The sequence below is a fragment of the Lithobates pipiens genome, unplaced genomic scaffold (genome assembly GCF_037356315.1).
Source record: "Lithobates pipiens isolate NorthernLeopardFrog02 unplaced genomic scaffold, aLitPip1_a1.2 Scaffold_16, whole genome shotgun sequence".
Lineage (NCBI taxonomy): Eukaryota > Metazoa > Chordata > Amphibia > Anura > Ranidae > Lithobates > Lithobates pipiens.
Window position 1 is genome coordinate 596,489,500 of NW_027507748.1, and position 19,531 is coordinate 596,509,030.

Genomic DNA, 19,531 nt, shown 5'->3' on the forward strand with positions numbered 1-19,531 from the left:
GTCCCACCCAGAGACCAATCTCGTAGATGCTTGCATCTAGATCCCCGCAACAGCAACAAGCAGCAGCAGGCTTTGATACGCCCGTCTCTACACATCAAAATCTCCATAAACGCTAGATACGATAACCCAACACCAACTACTGCAGATTCCATGGACTGACTTCAACAACATTTAGTTCTACCTTTTTCCACTTTCCTTTCAGCCACCCAGAAGTCTAGGCTGGAGGAAACTAATTTTGTTACCGCTCCTCTGGATTCTTGCTCATAGCTCTGGCTTCACTTTCATTGTTCCTTTCCGGGATCTTTTCTTTTCATAGTTCTTACCTTTACAGAATTTGAATGTCCCCTGAAACTCGACCTTACTTTGAAGTTCCTGTCACGTTTTTCTAGATTAACGAGAGTCATCATGGTTTAGTGCCTTGTTTCTGTTTATAGAATCTCTTCACAGACACTCTTGGGAATAACTCAGGAAACGGGATCCACTATAGTGGATAAGGTTAATATGTTATCCATTGGATAGCATGTAAGGTCCTGGTAAACTGTAGTCAAGTGCAGGCTACTCCTTATCTATATATGTTCTTTAACTTGCTTTTTTTCGACTGGACTTCTTTTCTTGCCAAAATTGGCCCTGATGAATTTTTGTTGTGGATGCATTAAAGTTATGCGTGAACTGATATTTACTTGTATAGATATAGTGGTTCTCTGGTGCTGTTATCCCATTTGGAACTTCTTGTGGCCCCTTTCGCCACCCCCGAATCCCCGCTACGGTTATGTGGGACTCTGATAGTGGCACTGGAGCCTCTCTAGGATTTATTGAATTTCCCCAGAGACGTTCCTATACCCTATTGCTATATTATTACATGTTGATATTTTTTTATATCTACTAGGGTTGCCCGACTGCATCATGTTATTTCTTTCTCTATCCCTTTCCCCTGTTTTTTCTCTCTCAACATGGTAGTTGTGGCTCACGGTTTAGGTTATGCTTTCCCTGTCATAACAACTGCCCTGGACACGTTATGGCCCCCATAAATATCTTATCCTTAAATGTACAAGGATTCAACATTCCACAGAAGCGCACCAAAGCATTACGCTCCCTTGCTGCCAAAAAGGCACATATTATTTGTTTACAGGGAACCCACTTAATTGATAAAGCCTCTCCTAAATTCTTATCTGCCTCATACACTCAATTCTATACTGCCTCAGCCACTGTCAAGCAACGTGGGATAATTATTGGTTTTCATCATACTATGCCATTTACCCTCGCCTCTCAACTAAATGACCCTGAATGTAGATTCCTTTTACTTTCAGGATATATTTCTGACACAGCAATAACAATTGTATCCTATTATGCCACCAATAAACATCTGGAGGCGTTTTTATCACATATTTTCCAAGTTGTAGAAACACACAAGTTTGGGACAGTTATCTTATGTGGAGATTCTAATACGACTGTTTTTCCGTATTTGGATAAATGCCCACCATCCACTGTCACAAACCCCAACAAACTATCTCTTCAATGTCTGCTAACTATGCATGGCTTGATAGACTCTTGGAGAGAACGTAACCCCAATAGTAGGCGCTTTACACATTACTCTTACCCACATAACTATTTTTCGCTTATAAACCACATTTTAGTCCCATCTAGTATGGACCCAGAGATTATTTCCTCTAAAATTATTCCCTTCCCTTGGACTGATCGTTGTGCAGTTGCCACCACCATAGCCTCCCGATACCCAGGTCGCATGATACAACTTGGTGTATCAACGATTCTACAGTAACCCACCCATCCCATCGCTTAGAGGTAGCACTCATAGACTAGCTTTCATCTAATGATACTGCAGATTTTTCCGTCCTTACACTGTCGGAAGCCCGCAAAACTGTAATTTGCGGCAGACTAATACAACAGGCTGCAACTCTTAAAGGAGAACATAAGGGTCTAGTTGCGAAGTTGGAAGCTAATTTTTTTCAAATAACATTTATTTATTATCAGGTTGTACAATACACATTCAGAGAACTTGAGTGTACACTTTTCATATTCAAACAATGTTTAAACAAAGAGAAGGACAGTATACAGTGCAGTCTATGCCAGGTTCTGTTTCTTCTCTGATCTTGAAATGTCAATCACGTGTTTGAAGCATGTGTATCAACAAAAGAAAAATCGCATAAGAAGGACTAGTTGGAGTCTACAGAATACTCCAGGTAGAGAAGAGGAAAAGAAAGAAGGAGAGTAAAGATGAAGAATAAGGGGAGGGGGGGGGAGAGGAGCCTCACCTCAGTAGCCTGTTCATCTGATCATGGTGGGTCCTTCCGAAGGTGCCACAGCTCCCACACTTTGTCGTGGGCTTCCGTTCTATCCTGTATCCTGGCCGTCATCCTCTCCATCAGCTCCACATCTTTAATTCTAGCGTATAGGGCATAGTCGGGAGGGGGGGTCCTCTTTTTCCAATTTAGGGCGATGAGGCACCGTGCTGCTGTGAGGATATGTCGAACTAACTTTTTATGGGGAGTGGGAATCTTAAGTTGGGATAGTCCCAATAGGGCAAACTTGGGGCCCATTGGGATCTGTATGCCCAAGAGGTTGGTCAGGAGTTGTTGGACCGCGTTCCAGAAGGGGGCGATTAATGTGCAAGTCCAGTAAATGTGGAAAAGGGTGCCCCTATCTTGCAGGCGGAAGCTAATTTTAATGCAAGCCACTTGGCTTTTCAGTCTACCCCTAACGCCACCACCAATGCAAATTTAAAAAAAGCATGTCTTGACCTGGACCTATTTTTTTTTCCTGACTCCGCTGATAAAAACCTTACGTAAACGTCACCATATTCAATATCTTAAAGCTAATAAACCTGCCACCCTAATGGCACATAGTTTAACCACTTAAGGACCAGGCCTCTTTTTCAGATTTGGTGTTTACATGTTTAACCACTTGAGATCCGCGCTATAGCCAAATGACGGCTACAGCGCGGATCTCCTTTTCCGGGACTACGTCTATTGACGTAGTCCCGTGCACGAGCGGCCTGCGCACCCCCTGAGGGGCGTGCGCGGCGCGCTCTGTGATCAGCGAGTCTATGAGACTCGACTGATCACCGATCCGTGCAAGGGGTCGATCCCGACCCCTTATCACGTGATCAGCTGTCAGCCAATGACAGCTGATCATGTGATATAACGGAGCCGGTAATCGGCTATTATTCCTCCTCGCGCTATCAGCGCGAGGAGAAAAAAAAAAGCCGATCACCGGCGCCCGTGATCGGGACATCAGTCCCGATCACGGCCAGCCCTGCTAGTGCCCACCTGCCCCCTGCAGTGCCACATGTCTAAAAAGTCAGTGCCACCCAGCAGTGCCCACAGTGCCACCCAGCAGTGCCACCCAGCAGTGCCCACAATCTGCCTCAAAGGTGCTGCACCCCAGTGCCACTTATCCGTGCCCATCAGTGTCATCTACCAGTGCCCATCAGTGCCGCCCATCAGTGCCCAGCAGTGCCACCTATCAGAGCCACCTATCAGTACCACCTATCAGTGCCCATCAGTCCCATCTATCGGTACCTATCAGTGCCCATCCGTGCCATCTTATCTGTGCCCATATTTGCCCATCAGTGCCGCCTTATCTGTGCCCATCGGTGCCGCCTTATCTGTGCCTATTAGTGCCGCCTTAACTATGCCTATCAGTGCCCACCAGTGCAGCCTATCAGTGCCCACCAGTGCAGCCTATCAGTGCCCACCAATGCAGCCCATCAGTGCCCACCAGTGCAGCCTATCAGTGCCGCCTAATCAGCGCACTTCAATGAAGGAGAAAAATGACCCGTTTGCAAAATTTTATAACAAACTATTAAACATGATTTTTTTTTTTTTGCATCTTTTTTTGTTTGTTTAGCAAAAAATAAAACTCCGAGCTGTAATTAAATACCACCAAAAGAAAGCTCTAATTGTGGGAAAAAAATGATAAAAATTTCATTTGGGCACAGTGTTGTATGCCCGCACAATTGTCATTCAAAGTGCATCAGCGCTGAAAGCTGAAAATTGGTCTGGGACTGAGGGGGGTTTAAGTGCCCAGTAAGCAAGTGGTTAAAACATTTTTTTTTGCTAGAAAATTACTTAGAACCCCCAAACATTTTATATATTTTTTTTCTAACACCCTAGAGAATAAAATGGCGGTCATTGAAATACTTTTTTTCACACCGTATTTGCGCAGCGGTCTTACAAGCGCACTTTTTTTTTGAATAAAAAAATAAGACAACAGTAAAATTAGCCCAATTTTTTTTTATATTGTGAAAGATAATGGTACGCCGAGTAAATTGATACCCAACATGTCACGCTTCAAAATTGCGCCCGCTCGTGGAATGGTGTCAAACTTTTAGCCTCAAAAATCTCCATAAGCGTCATTTAAAAAATTATACAGGTTGCATTTTTTGCGTTACAGAGGATGTCTAGGACTAGAATTATTGCTCTCGCTCTACCGATCGCGGCGATACCTCACGTGTGGTTTGACCACCATTTTCATATGCGGGCGCTACTCACGTATGCGCTCGCTTCTGTGCGCAAGCTCGTCATGACGGGGTGTTTTTAAAAACCTTTTTTTTTTTTTCTTATTTATTTTAATTGATTTTATTTATTTTTACACTGTTTTAAAAAAAAAAAAAAAAAATGGATCACTTTTATTCCTATTACAAGGAATGTAAACATCCCTTGTAATAGAAAAAAGCATGACAGGTCCTCTTAAATATGAGATCTGGGGTCAAAAAGTCCTCAGATCTCATATTTGGACTAAAATGCAACAAAAAAAAAGAGAGGAAAAAATGACATTAAAAAAAATATATACCTTTTAAGAGGTATGGGTGGAAGTGACGTTTTGACGTCGCTTCCGCCGTCCTATGGTATAGAGACGAGTGGGGGCCATCTTAGCCTTACCCATCTCCATACCCAGCTAGCGAAAGGACCCGATCGCCTCCGCCGCTACCGACGGCTCCGGTAAGCGGCGGAAGGTGCTGTAGGGTGGCGGGAGGGGGGATGGCACCTCTCCTGCACCACCGATAGCGGTGATCTCGCGGTGAATCCGCCGCGGAGACCACCGTTATCGTACAGCCGACCGGCACCTGAAGAGATGGATATCTCGGTTGTGGCAGCAGCTGCTGCCGTTACCGAGATATCCCTCTTCAAAAATAGGACGTACATCGTCGTGCGCTGGTCGGTAAGTGGTTAAGAAAGATTCAACATGCACAGACATCTAAAACCTCTTTTGACGCATACACTAGCAATCCAGTTCAAATATTAGATGTTTTTTGTTCTAATCTGGCTAAATTGTACTCCCCTTCTCAAGACTTTGACAAGACGAAAGCAGATGTTCTGTTCTTTGGTATTACTATAGAACAAGAACAATGTGATCTTCTTGAGAATCTTATTACAACATTAGAAATCTTAAATGCCACCAAAGCCTTAAAGCCCCATAAAAGACCAGCTCCGGATGGGTTTTTGGGATCATACTTCAAGCAATTTGAGTCTATTTTGACTCCAATCTTAACCAGCACTTTTAACTCTTTGATATCGGGACACTCATTCAGAACTGAAACATTGACCTTTATAATATCCATGCTTCCCAAACCTAGATCAGATCTCACCTCCTGAACCAATTATCGCCCCATCTCCCTCCTAAATTTGGATATTAAATTACTAGCCAAGATCATGGCGACTCAATTAAATACAATTATAGGCCAACTAATCCATCTTAACCAAACGGGATTAATGCCCACACAGCAGGCGGGCAGACGGGCGACAATATAAGACGAGCCCTCTTACTCACCCATGCTGCTAAGAGACAGATCCTGACCTGCCTTCTCTCTTTAGATATTAGAAAGGCCTTTGATTCAGTCACCTGGCCATACATGCAATATATGCTCCAAAAATTGGGATTTAAGACTAATTTTATAACCTGGCTTTCCTCTCTATATGCCATGCCGAGGGCATACATTAAATATGCTGGTTATAAATCGGCAATCGTTGACATTAGGAGGGGCACAAGACAAGGTTGTCACCTCTCCCCATTGCTCTTTGCCTTACTTATAGAGCCGTTAGCACAATTAATCTAATCCAATCCCAATGTCAAAGGCATAGAGCTTTGTGTTCACCAACATAAATTATGTCTTTTCTCCGATGATATCCTTATCTTTTTAACTCATCCACATGTGTCTGCTCCTAACCTAATAGACTTATTATATAAATTTACCCTAGTCTCTGGACTTTTTTTTTTTTTCAATCATACCAAATCAAATTCACTGAATGTTACTTTAACACAATCAGAACTTCTACAAGCCCAGTCCTCACTACCATTTAATTGGGTATCGCATCATTCCCATATTTGGGAGTACAACTCATGACCTCACTAACAGACCTTTTAACAACCAATTATCTACCATTACCAAAACTATCCACTGGTTTAATGAAACAATGGTATTCTCTTTTGTCATGGCTTGGGCAGAGCAATGCCATTAAGATGTCGATATTGCCGAAATTCTTATCCCTCTTTAGAGTACCCCCAATTCCCATACTGTCATATTTTTTTTTACGTCTCACACAGCATAGAATTATGCCATTTATTTGGGGCACTAATATTTTCAGTGAAAATTCCAGACAAAAAGTACATCGTTCAAGGTTCTTGTTAAGTACAAGGAATATATCTTGATGCTCCCAAAACATAGCAAAAGGTTCACCTCTACATTCGTTCCACCCATCCACTAAGGAACACAGTGAATGAAGAAAAAAACTGAAATAGAGAGAGATCCCTGGTGTGTACATCCAATAACAAGTTCGGGATTTATATTAAAAAAAGCTACCCACACCCTGCTCCAAGCCCCTTAAAGGAATCTAAGCCTCAGACTTCTCCCCACCTGATGATAGTTGCTACCAGATATATAAAAGTCCTACTGTGCAGGGGTCAGGAAATCTGGACAAGATTTCAAGAAGGTGGCTGTAAAGGCTACAGGAGCATTGCCACCATCAGGGGGAAGGTAAGATAAGGCTGGGTAGTTGTTTTTCTTTTAATGAATCCCAAGCTGATCTATTAATGCTCAATTTGCTTAACAATCTATAAAGTGGTGATTTTACTGCTTGTGTTGAAAACAACTGAAAAATTCAGTAAAAATGTAATTTGTCTGGCCAGGTATACTGTGAAGGTGCAACGAGAGCTGGAGTTAGATGAATGTGAAATTGCCGCTTTGAAAGAAGACCGGATGCGTTTTCTCCGTACAGCTATAAAGAACTATATCAGCTGTCTGGTGTCCGGAGAGGAACACAACATGTGGATCTTCCGCCTCTGCTCTCTCTGGCTGGAGAATTCCCGGGTTCCTGAAGTTAACAACATCATGAAGGTTCTTTATTCATCTAACATTCATAAAGTAAAAAATGTGCAGAGATAGCGCATCTACATTCTTTCTTCTGCCGTGTCTCCTCCGGGTTAAATTTTTTGATTTATGAAGGGGAAGCAGTAGAGTTCCAAAATAAATGTAGGTTTGGATCTCAACCCCTTCCCATCCTCAGTCTGTAAATTAACTTTTGCCTGTATACATACGGCACGAACAATGAAAAAAACATAATTTTTCACAAAACTCTTACCATATGACTATATGTGCACTTACATATTTTGTGGGTTATTGCATCCAAACAGCCTGAGACCACTACTGGATGCTGCCATCTAGTGTATAATGTTAGAGCTGCCACTATAGTGACATTCTGTAGTATTTCCCATTGCTTCTCCCCTAGCAGCTGCATAACTGAAGTTAGCCAGGTAGGGGAGGGGCAGAGTAGCTGGTCCAGCACAGGTAGTAATAGACATTACGGGAAGGGCAGAGGACTATATCATGTAAGGAGTGTGAGGGCTGTATTAGAACATTGAATCCTCTTGGATTAGTCAAACCTCACTTTTGCGAACACCTCCTTGTCTCTACTAATCGGCAACCAAACAGTATGGTTCCAAATTATTTTTCACCTTGTCGGCTCTGCTTTGTTAGTGAACAGCTCTGTGTCGGCTTTGCGTGTAAAAGAAAACCTTTTAAAAGGAGAAAGTTCAGTGTTTAATGTGATTGTAAGGTCTCTTTTTTTTTTCTCTCTGAAAATAACAAACATATTATACCAGAATCTTTCTCTTCTCAGGTTCCTCTTCAGCTCTCTTGGCCCCTCCCCCCTGTTTAGTGTCCCCACGGCAATCAGCTTGCTGTGGGGGCACCCGAGCTGAGTCATAGCTCCTTGTCTCCATTCAGACACTGAAGCCCTGGTACGGACCCACCCCCCCTCTCCTGATTGGCTAGTTTACTTTGACAGCAGCGGGAGCCAGTGGCGCTGCTGCTGTGTCTCTGCCAATCAGGAGGGAGAGTCCCATATGGTTAGAAACTTGTGGACATCGCTGGAGAGAGATGGGGCTCAGGTAAATATTAGGGGTTGCTGGGACGGCTGCTGCACACAGAAGGCTTTTTATCCTAATGCATATAACGCATTAAGATAATGCCCTACCTAATTCTAGCATTGCAAAAAACATCTTGGGTACACCTCACAATATAGTTCACTGTGTGCCATATATGTAACTAAGTAAATGATTGCATTTTTACCTTCTTATCAATCATCTGTTTTACCGATCTTACAAGTGTAAAGCTTATTATTTATGATCCTTTTCCATATAGGTGGAGTCGGAAAAGATTCCTTCCCACAAATTCCTCCCTCTAATGTACCAACTGGCTGCTCGCATGGGGACCAAGAACATGGGAAGACAGGAGTTTCATGAAGTGCTCAACAATGTAAATATCCAGCCTAAATCAGTGATGCATCTATGATAAGCCATTGTCTCAAGTGATAATCTTGTATTTCCACCTTTTAGATTTTTACAAAGGGAGAAAAAAAAGTGTTACTTTAACACTCATTTAGTGTTCTTATGCTATGATTATAGATGAAATAATATTTAACAGCTTCAGTGCTTTGTATGAAACAGGTTAACATCTGCAATGTCTGTTAAACATATTTCATTATCTGGTTGGTAGTTTAAGTGGAACTTCAGTCATTTTTTTTCTTTTCCATTTATTAAATTTTCTGCCCTTGTTGTTTTAACTTAGGGTAGTAAAGCATTTTTTTCTGTCCGTAAATACCTTATACAGCCCATTTCTTGTTTCTTGTCTGGTAAAAAGCCTACACTTATGACATCATACACAGCTCTCTCTCACGCTTGTGAGAGTTTGCCAGGAAGGGAGGAGGGATGAGTCATAAGAGGGCCAATGAGAGCTACAGAGCTGGAGGTGTTTGTCTGTGTAGATCCAAGAAGTGAACAGGCAGCAGCTTCAGCTGCCCACAGTTAAAATGGATGCAGCCAGACTCAGTGGAGGGAGATTTCTGCAGCCTATTTGGCAAGTACAGAATCACAGTATATATAAAATAATATACAAAGTGGTTGAAGGAAAGCTTCAGAATGGCAAAGATGTTTTTATTACAAATTATGTTAGCAGACTGCAGTTGCTCTTTAAGCTGTACTATATCTATGTAATGTTTCTCATACTTTATATACTGTATGTGGGTATTTATAATGTATTAAAGTACACACGCAGAAAGTATATGGTTTTAACCATTCCAGCAAAGCTTTTCAATCAGAACTCGTAGCAGATTTAAAGAGCCAGTATGGACTAACATTACTAAACTAATTTTTGTAGGACTAGCATTTGTACCTGACTATTTCTAAATACTAGAGTCCTGTATTTTTCTGCACAGCAGCACTTTACTGGGAAAAGAAGGGTTGCACTTGGAGCCAGTCTGAATCCACCACATTGCACAGAGCAGTACTGTACTGTAGAGAGCAGAGTGATGAACTTATCTGTGTGCTTCTGCTCATTCATTGTCCAGCCACAGGCTTGTTTACATTCTAAACTAACACTACCTGCACACCACATAGGAAATCCAGCCACATATGGGGACAGGGCATTTTCGCTAGTATTGAGGTTGGACTGCAGCAGAATTGCCATCCAATGCAGTCCCACCACACCTGGTATGAATAGTCTTCAGAGAAGAATGGAGGCTGTTGAAGCTAAAACTCCATATTGCTATCCATTGTTTTAAAATGGTGTCTTAAGCCTGCACATATAGGAGTGATGGTCAAGTGTGTGCCAACGTTTGGCCATATAGTGTAGTATAACCTTATTATTTTATGAAAGCTCCCTCTTTGTAATAAATACTTTCATGCTCCATTATCTGTAATCTGCAGAGTTGTGTTGAGATTTAGGGCCCTTTCACACTAGGGAGTTTTTAAGGGCTTTTATGTTAAAAAACAAAAACAAAAAAAACACCTGAAAAGCTCATGAAAAATGCTTCCCTTTAAAATCAATGAATATGTTCACACTGGAGCGGCGCGCATCCATTGCAGTGAACAAAAATCCTGCTTACAGAATCTCTGGAGCATGTTTGTGGAGCTAAAAAAAAATGCACCTTCCCATTGAAAGCAGTATTTTTTCTGTAACTGGAATGCCTTGGAAACGACCGCACTGGTGTGAACTATGCCATTGGAAACCCTATAACCTACTTTCCATGCATTTTTGATGCAGAAAGAAAGCACTGGACTGCATGTGGTGTGATCTGGCCCTAAAGGTGATTAATATTTAAAAAGGAAAAAAGAAGGTACCGTTAGCACAAATATTTAGATTACATAGTGCCCTACAATTGGAGTTTCTCTGGTGCGTTGTAAAAAGCAGTGATGTGCTGTAATTCATGTTTGTTAGAAATTGTTTTTTATTAGTCTGACATCCGTAAGTCAATGAAAGCAGATACCTAATTGAATACTTTACATTTATGGATTGGGTTACCTGTTGCACTGTGTTGAGTTAAGCCCTCAGTTTTTTTTTATATTTGTTGATAAATAGGGTGATGGTAACATATGCATTATTTTGTTCCTTACCAGCTGATCAGCAGAACCTCTTTAGATCACCCATACCATACACTGTTCATTATCTTGGCTCTGGCAAACGCCAACAAAGATGACATGGTAATAAAATCGGACACCAAAAAGAGCCGCCTTACAAAAAATGTCCCAAAGAAGATTTCGCAGACTGATGAGGTAGTATTTTTATTTTCTGATTTATTCTAATGAGCTGTATGGTTTGCAAACAAAATATCTAATCCACTCTGAGAATAACAGACAGAAAATATATACATATACTATTAGATGTTGAATATGGTACATATCAGATTCAAAAATTGTATTTACAGTAGGGATGCCCTGAAATTTTGGCCGCCGAAACATATCGGCCGAAAATGCCCTTTTCGGCAATTTGCCGAAAGAGAAAAACGGCTGATAATGGAGCCAAAAATGGGGCGTGGTCTGGGTGGGGGCGGGGCTCTGCCCCCCACCCCTGGTGCAGCCCATCATGGGGGTGTCCTATAGTGCAGGAGAGCCACCTCTGCCGCCTGTTTGATCACAGCGCTGGGAACATCACAGCTTTCATTTCAATAGCTGTGTGTTCCCGGCCGCACCGTCACACACAGCCCCTCCCCCTTGTCAGGGCACTTTTATAGACAGATCACCCACAGGATTGGACGGATGATCTGTCTATCAAAGTGCCTGGACAAGGGGGAGGGGCTGTGTGTGACGGCGCACGGCCGGGAACACACAGCTATTGAACTGAAAGCTATGATGTTCCAGGCGCTGTGATCAAACAGGCGGCGGAGGCGGCTCTCCTCTCTTCCCTTCACAGGCTGGCTGCAGTGGGGCACTCTGGCTGCAATAGCGTACACTCTGGCTGCAATAGCGTACACTCTGGCTGCAATAGAGGACACACTGGCTGCAATAGAGGACACACTGGCTGCAATGGGGACACTGGCTGGCTGCATCTGACGGGCACTGGTGAGGCTGCATTGATCTGTTGTATTGTGTGTGCAGTTTCTGACCATCTCCTGTACCACGTCCTCTGTCTCTGACCATCTCCTGTACCACGTTCTCTGTCTCTGACCATCTGCTGTACCACGTCCCCAGTCTCTGACCATCTCCTGTACCATGTCCCCAGTCTCTGGCCATCTCCTGTACCATGTCCCCAGTCTCTGACCATCTCCTGTTACATGTCCCCAGTCTCTGACCATCTCCGGTACCGTGTCCCCAGTCTCTGACCATCTCCGGTACCATGTCCCCAGTCTCTGACCATCTCCGGTACCATGTCCCCAGTCTCTGACCATCTCCTGTACCATGTCCCCAGTCTCTGACCATCTCCTGTACCATGTCCCCAGTCTCTGACCATCTCCTGTACCATGTCCCCAGTCTCTGATCATCTCCTGTACCATTTCCCCAGTCTCTGACCATCTCCGGTACCATGTCCCCAGTCTCTGACCATCTCCGGTACCATGTCCCCAGTCTCTGACCATCTCCTGTATCATGTCTCCAGTCTTTGACCATCTCCTGTATAAAAATATATTTTTTTAAATATGTTTCGTTATCGGTTTCAGTTTTCGGCCTTTTTCTTTTTTCTTTTTCGATATCGGTTTTGGCACCAAAAAAAACATTCGGTGCACCCCTAATTTACAGAATATTTTTTATTTTTTTTTGAAAAGACCTAAAACGATCACCACCGTTTGGCATGACGCGAGGTGTCTGCTCTTTCTTTTGTCTGCCATTCGGTAGGGTAATTTCCGAACATTTTCCCACAAATTTGCAGAAATTTCTACAACTAATAGTTCCCAGTGGTAGTCACCACCCCCGACCTGTATTATAATGGCTCCTGACAATTATATCCTTAAGGCTGGGTTCACACCTATGCGAATTGGATGCGAGTTTCTCTGCATCCAATTCGCATAGCAGGAGAATGTGGCCGGCTCTCGTGTCCTCGGGTGGCTGCGGGAGCGGACTGCACAGAAATGCTGTGTGTCTTTGCCTCTGTTTCAGGGCACGATTCGTCCCTGAAATGGAGAACAAAGGCGGACGTCGTTGCTGTGCGATCCGCAGCCGGTGTAGGTGTGAACCGAGCCTCATCGATTTATTTTTATGCAAGGTGATTCTGGGAGTCTTATCCACAGAATTTTTAATAATTTCATTATCAGTCAAGATGTGCCAATGTTTTTTCATTCTTTTTTGGATTTCCTTGTATTGATTATTGAACGTGGTGATAAGTCTCAGACGATGAGGGTCTGGGATCATTTCACCTTGAAATAAAAGGAGTTCTTTCTGCCTTTCTTTCGCTTGTTTGTAAGCTTGTTTTAGGGACTTTTTGCTATAGTCTCTGGCTAAGAATCTTTGTTTGAGTTTAGAGGCCTCTTCAAAAACTGTGTAATTAGAACAATTCTTATGAATGCGGGCATACTTCCCCAGAGGAATGCCCTTAATTACATGCCGAGGATGAGCACTCTGTGCATATAATAGGGCATTACTTGCTGTAAATTAGTAAAATAGGCCGGGTAGCAATTTTATTTTTCGGCATTTTTCTCGATATGGATATCCAAAAAAGGGAGGCTTTGTTTATCATGCGTTAAAGTGAAAAACAAATTGAAGGAGTTCACATTAAAGAGCAAGTAAACTTGGCTTTATTTTTCTTTTCTTTTTTCAATATTTTCATAGAACAAAGTCTTTTCATGCCTAGCACTTTGTAACATTATAAAAAAGGCTTTGCAAGTACCTTTTTGTAGTTTTATAAATTTAATTCTCTTCCTGGAATCGGCTGTGCCATCTTTGGTGTTGATTTCTGTCTCCCCTGTTATGTAATTTCCATCCGTCCTTTTTTCCCCTGCCAAAATCTTGTGCATGCGCAATCACGTGCTTTTCAAGCCTCTTTTTCGATCGATGTGACTACTATGCTGGTACACTCCCGCTGTGTGACGTCTTAGACTCACAAGAAGAGCACCAGGAAGCTAGGAAGGCACAGTATTGCGAGCCTTTCTCACTGTACCATTTTCATTGGAAATGACCGACCCCAAATGCTGTTACGGAAATGGCCCACACAGCATGCTGTGAATCTGACGACGAAATGTGCATGCGCCGGTGACCTAATAAAAGCTTACAGAATGGATTATAAGAAGACTATACAAGTAAGTCACGTTTCACAGGCAGAGATGAATAGCATGGAGATACATTGACGCTTCCTCACTCTGCTTCAGTTTATAAATGGACAGAGCCATTGTCTCCTGTCAATTCATCTTCAATGCTGACAAAGGGACTAGGGAATGTGTGTCCTCAGCCCATTTCCCTGTTTCAAAGGGTTCATGTCAGGGGTCTGTTTAGACCCCTGATATCTCAAAGCCTCAAAACAGGGATGATTAAAAAAAGACGCAATAAATATAAAAAACAAAATTGTAAAAAAAATCCAAAAAATTAAAGTGTAAAAAAATATATAAAACTGACACCACTCCCCCCTGCCCTACCAACACCGTCCACTGCCTCAACCTCCTCCCCACAAAAAAACATTGTAAATTTTTTAAAACAAATGAAATTGTAAAAAAAACTACTGACACCATCCACTGCCCTACTGACACCGTCTACTGCCACATAATTATTAAATACATTTTACAAAATAATTAAATAAAATTGTAAAAAATCTGACACTGTCCACTGCCCTACTGAAACTATCCACTGGCCCCCAAAAAGCATTTTGAAAAACTTAAAAATGAAATTGTAAATAAATAAAGAACAACTGACACCATTCACTGCCCTACTGACACCATCCTTCACATACTACCCACCGCTGTACAGTCCACACTCCTCTCTTGCACATAATACCCACCTCCATAGACTCTGCACACCTCTTCTGCATATACTACCCGCCACCATACACTCCATACTCTTCTGCATATAATACCCACCGCCGTACACGCCATACTTTACATTTCCTATTTAACATGACTGCATTCTGCACTTTTTAAGTCATCTCAGGAAAATCTTCAACAAAAAAGTGAAACCAGGGTCAGAGGAATACACAAATATAAACATTTCTTGAATACTAAGGTAATATAATTAACTTTGAGGTACAATTAAAGATGGAAGAGACAGTACTTTCTAATAGACCCCAACCCCCATTCCTCATGCAAGGTATATATCCACTCTCTTGTTCTGTTCTGGAGTCCTTGTTCTTGAGTCCTTGCGTTAATGGAGCAAACCTTCTGGGCATAAGAGCGCGTGTGACTGCTCCCACGTTCCAATGCTTGGGCCTGAGCACCCAACTGTCAGGCCTGAACACTTTCACATGCTGGGATACAGTGGTGTCTCCCACATCATGCTTACAAGGGAGTGTGGAAGGGTGAGTTTACACTACGAGTGTTAACAGGAGGTACTGTCAGGTTTAATTTAAATGCATGTATGCTTTTTTTCTGAGGTAGGAAGTAAAAAAAAAATGTGTGTATTTTTGTTAGGATCGAATGGAGGCAGCACGAAGTATTGTGAATACAATAAAAAAGCACCGAACATACATGGTGCGTGATGTGGAGAGGCTCTGTGATGCATATATAATTCTGGCCAACATGGATGCCAGCCAGTGGAAAGCCCAGCGCAGTAAGTACTGCTTTATTTTTGTAAGACAACGTTTCAATGGTGATTAGAGCACAAGACCTGAGGGCCTAATGACTCGCACATAGAATATTATAATATTAAAAAACTAAAATAAATATACGTGGTTTTAAATCATTTTTTTCTTAGGCTCTTCTGGGTGCTCAAATAAAGATTTTGTTGTAAACAGTGCCAGTACAATGGAAGCACAGTACTGAGGGGTTTAAGAGACTGCTTTTATATTGAAGCTGTTAAATCCTTGTGTACCCGGAGGTTGATGCCTAAATTCCATGATTCAATTTAGCTGCATTGGCATACAATGGCTAACTCATTTGCAGATTTTATTTGGTATACTGTTAAAGTAAAAACAAAAAAAGCATTTATTTTTTATTTTTTTGTTATAGGCTGATTTATTTTTTCTTAAACATTTTTATTTCATATTAAAAGTGTATTCGGCAATTACAGTTTTAAAGCTAAATTCCAGCCTTACCTTTTTGTTTTCCCCACCCTGGTAGCAAGTCTTCCCCTGCAAACTTTTCTGTCCACAATATAACCTTGGCTATCTTGAGCCTTTATTTCCTGTCTGAATGAGCTCATTCATTGATTACAAACTGCAGCAAACTGCACAGCTAAAGTCTTCAGCAGCCATCGGCTAGTAGGTTCTTTCATATAGTGCCCAGGAATTTTTTTTTATTTTTTATAAGAAGATCTGAAGCAAGGTTCTGTCATGTTGACTGAAGCCTGCTGGCCCCTTCACTAAACTTGGTGCAAAGACCAGCAGAAAGACCCACTGATGACATTACTGGGTCTAAAAATGATTACTGCTATATAGGATCTTAGGATTTTTATAGTGCCAAGTGTTTACTTTACAAATAAAGGGAATGGAATGGGCACAATACAATTCAATATTAAAGGGTTAGGAGGACTCTGCTCGTGGGAGCTTTCAATCTGGCTTTATCAGCTAGAGCAATGTTTCTCATCTCCAGTCCTCAAGGCGCACCAACAGGTCATGTTTCCAGGTTCTCTATTATTTTGCACAGGTGATTTTATCAGTTTCACTGCCTTAGTAATTACCACAGCCATTTCATCTGAGGGAAATCCTGAAAATATGACATGTTGGGGCACCTTGAGGACTAGAGTTGAGAAACATTGAGCTAGAGAATGATGGTTCTGAAATCAGAAATGGCAAAATCATTGTTACCTTCCTTCCATTTTGGGAAGAATAAATTGAGGAATGAATGTTCCTTGATCTACGCCCGCCCCCCATTTTGAAGCCCTTCCTTGTGGTCCCAGGCAATAAAAGTGGGAGAGCCTAGAGACCACACCGTCTGCTCTGTGAAAGTGATCAGCAGCTATACAGCCTCCAGATCATTTTTACTTTACAGCCAGAAGCCAGCTGAAGAAATGGAGCACAAGCTGAGGTCTGCTACTCGGTTTAACCCTTCACTCTTTGGACATACATCGCATGTCCAAAGAGCTGAACTGGTTTCGCTCAAAATATATATTGTGTACTTTTTTGCGCACAGGGCGTTAAGCACACAAATTACATTGTAGAGTGAACAGGGACAAGTTCAAACAATGTGATTCTGCATGTTGAGCATAGTCAGGCGTAGGGAAACCCACTACAAAATGCTCAGGTGTGAATGGGGGCTTTTTGTGGCCCTGAATGATGGAAACAATGTTTTCCTAACAATAACTAGGTACTGATGCTGTTTGTGGAACTCTATTTATTAGGGGTTTCATTTATTGATCATATACAAAATCTTTTTTTGTTTTGTTCGGGGAGTCTGGGGGTCATATCCATTTATACCTACAACCCCACATTTTTTTTATTGTTTACTTATAGAATTTTTGCAGAGTTTACAAAAGGATATAGGAACGGAAATTTTTCAGATATTTAAAGTGGTTGTAAACCCTTACAAACCACTTTGACCTACAGGTAAGCCTAGATTAAGGCTTACCTGTAGGTCCAAGAAATATCTCCTAAACCTATACGGTTTAGGAGATATTTGCCCGAAGACGGGCATCGCTGTCTACGGCGCATGCGCCGTAGACAGCGGCGCGCAGGCGCACTGAGCACGGCATTTCCAACAATGGAGCTGCCGCGCGTGTCGGCTCCCGTGCGCATGCGCGGGAGTGACATCATCGCGGCTCCGCCGAATGACAGAGGCGGAGCTGCGAGACCCCACCGAAAAGATGGATGCGCAGGACTACAGGGGACAGCGGTGACATCGCTGGCTCCTGTGTCAGGTAAGTGACACATAATGGGCTACTATGCGATGCATAGTAGTCCATTATGCTTTGCCTTTGCAGGGAATGAAAGAGGAAGTAAACCCATTAGGGTTTACTTCCTCTTTAAAATATACACTATCAAAGATATGGTATGGGCCAACATTGATTTATATCTCGATTTGGATACAATTATGGGACTATATCACACCATATAATCATGTAGAAAAGGAAAAGGACACCACATATTATAATATACACAACTGTCATCACTAAAGCCAAAAAATGTATTGCATGAAGTCTATTCACCTAATGTATCGAGCTGTTTGCCTCAGAGCAATATCCAGTTTCATCCCACACCAGCCATATTTTTGAAAATTTTTGTAGTGAGCTGTTAATGCAGTCAGATGTTCCATCCTGCTAATATCTGCCAACATAGCTAAAAATTGTGAAAACGTACGGGGCGAGGTGGATAACCAATGTCTGGAGATAAGCCATTTAGCGATATAAAGGACATCAACCTCCCTTCAGCCCTAGAGATACCTAAGAGAGGGAGACCCAATCCAGCCCAGTGCCTCCTCCACCTCACCCCTATGCCGAGAAGGCGTTATAAGAATTCTCTCCTGATCCACCTGCTGAATGCGGCCAGAATCTGTGTACCCCAAAATTGGAAAAGGGAAGACCCTCCTTCAATGGGTCAGTGGTTGGCTGTGGTGAGCGAAATAGGCCTGATGGAACAACTGACTGTGGCGATCCACCGGAAGGAGGAGAAACCTAATAAAACGTGGTTTTACTGGTACCAATTCAAGTTCTACCAAGACTACAGGGATCTGGTGACCCCTGGGACGGACCAGGTGTATTAGAGTGTCTACTGGAAGGATTTTGTGCTGGTTAGTAAGGGGGGTGAACTGATCCCCCCCCCCTTTTTTTTCTTTCTTCCCTTCCCTACTCTCCCCCCGCCCTCCCCCTCTTCTTTTGTTCTTTTCTTCTACTCTGTTGCCTATTCAGGACCGGAGTCGGTCCAAAACTCTCTCTGCCTTTCTGTTCTGAATTTCTTAGCTTGTTTATCTAGTCTGCTTGCTTTATTTCCTACCTTCATAAAAACTTACAAAAATAGAATGGGACCTCGGCAGTCTGTGACAGCTTGTATGTACGGGGTTTTAGAAGGGCGCTGTCGATCCCCTTCATGGGGCGTCAATTGAAGCCAGAGATGCCAGTAGCGTAGTACCAAGGATTACGAGTAGACTGTGGCGTAGGGGGAAAAAGGCTGTGTTACCTTTTATGTTTCAACATTTGTTAAAGCTGTATATGGTTTATTATTGATTCTATATGTTCAGATTGCTTTGTCCAATAAAAACCTTTTAAATGAAAAAAAAAAAAAAAGAGAGGGAGACCCAGAAAATAATGTATAGGGTTAAAGAAATGGAAGTCTCCAACAGTTTTTGCAAAAGGTTTTGAATCTGAGCTCAAAATTGGCTAATAGGGGAGCACTCCCAGAAAATATGGTAATGGGTACCTACAGCATCATTGCATCTCCAGTATTGCCTGGAGGCTGCTCAATTACGGGCGTGTAAGATATTTGGGGTCCTGTGCCAGAATAACAACCACACTTTCATAAATGTTGGGATGCTTTGTAAAATCTACATAAAACAGAATGCAACGATTTGTAAATTTCATAAGCCCATATTTTATGCACAATAGAAAATGTATCAAATGTTAAGAAAAGGAAATAAGGTAATTTTAAAATTGATGGCAGCAACGCGTCTCAAAGGTTTGGACAGTGCAACAAAAAGCTGGCAAAGTAAGTGGTACTAACAAGGAAGAGCTGGAAGAACAT

The 19,531-nt window shown here is 42.3% G+C and overlaps 1 protein-coding gene across 1 annotated transcript in view; it reads left to right on the plus strand.

Annotated features, from left to right (window-relative positions):
• Positions 1-19,531, plus strand: part of ATM (ATM serine/threonine kinase) — a 299,675-nt gene that overhangs the window by 224,685 nt on the left and 55,459 nt on the right. The window contains exons 50-53 of the mRNA XM_077483959.1: positions 7,144-7,351; positions 8,657-8,770; positions 10,909-11,064; positions 15,333-15,471. Coding sequence (XP_077340085.1) covers positions 7,144-7,351; positions 8,657-8,770; positions 10,909-11,064; positions 15,333-15,471 — 617 coding nt within the window. The remainder of the gene's footprint in view (positions 1-7,143; positions 7,352-8,656; positions 8,771-10,908; positions 11,065-15,332; positions 15,472-19,531) is intronic.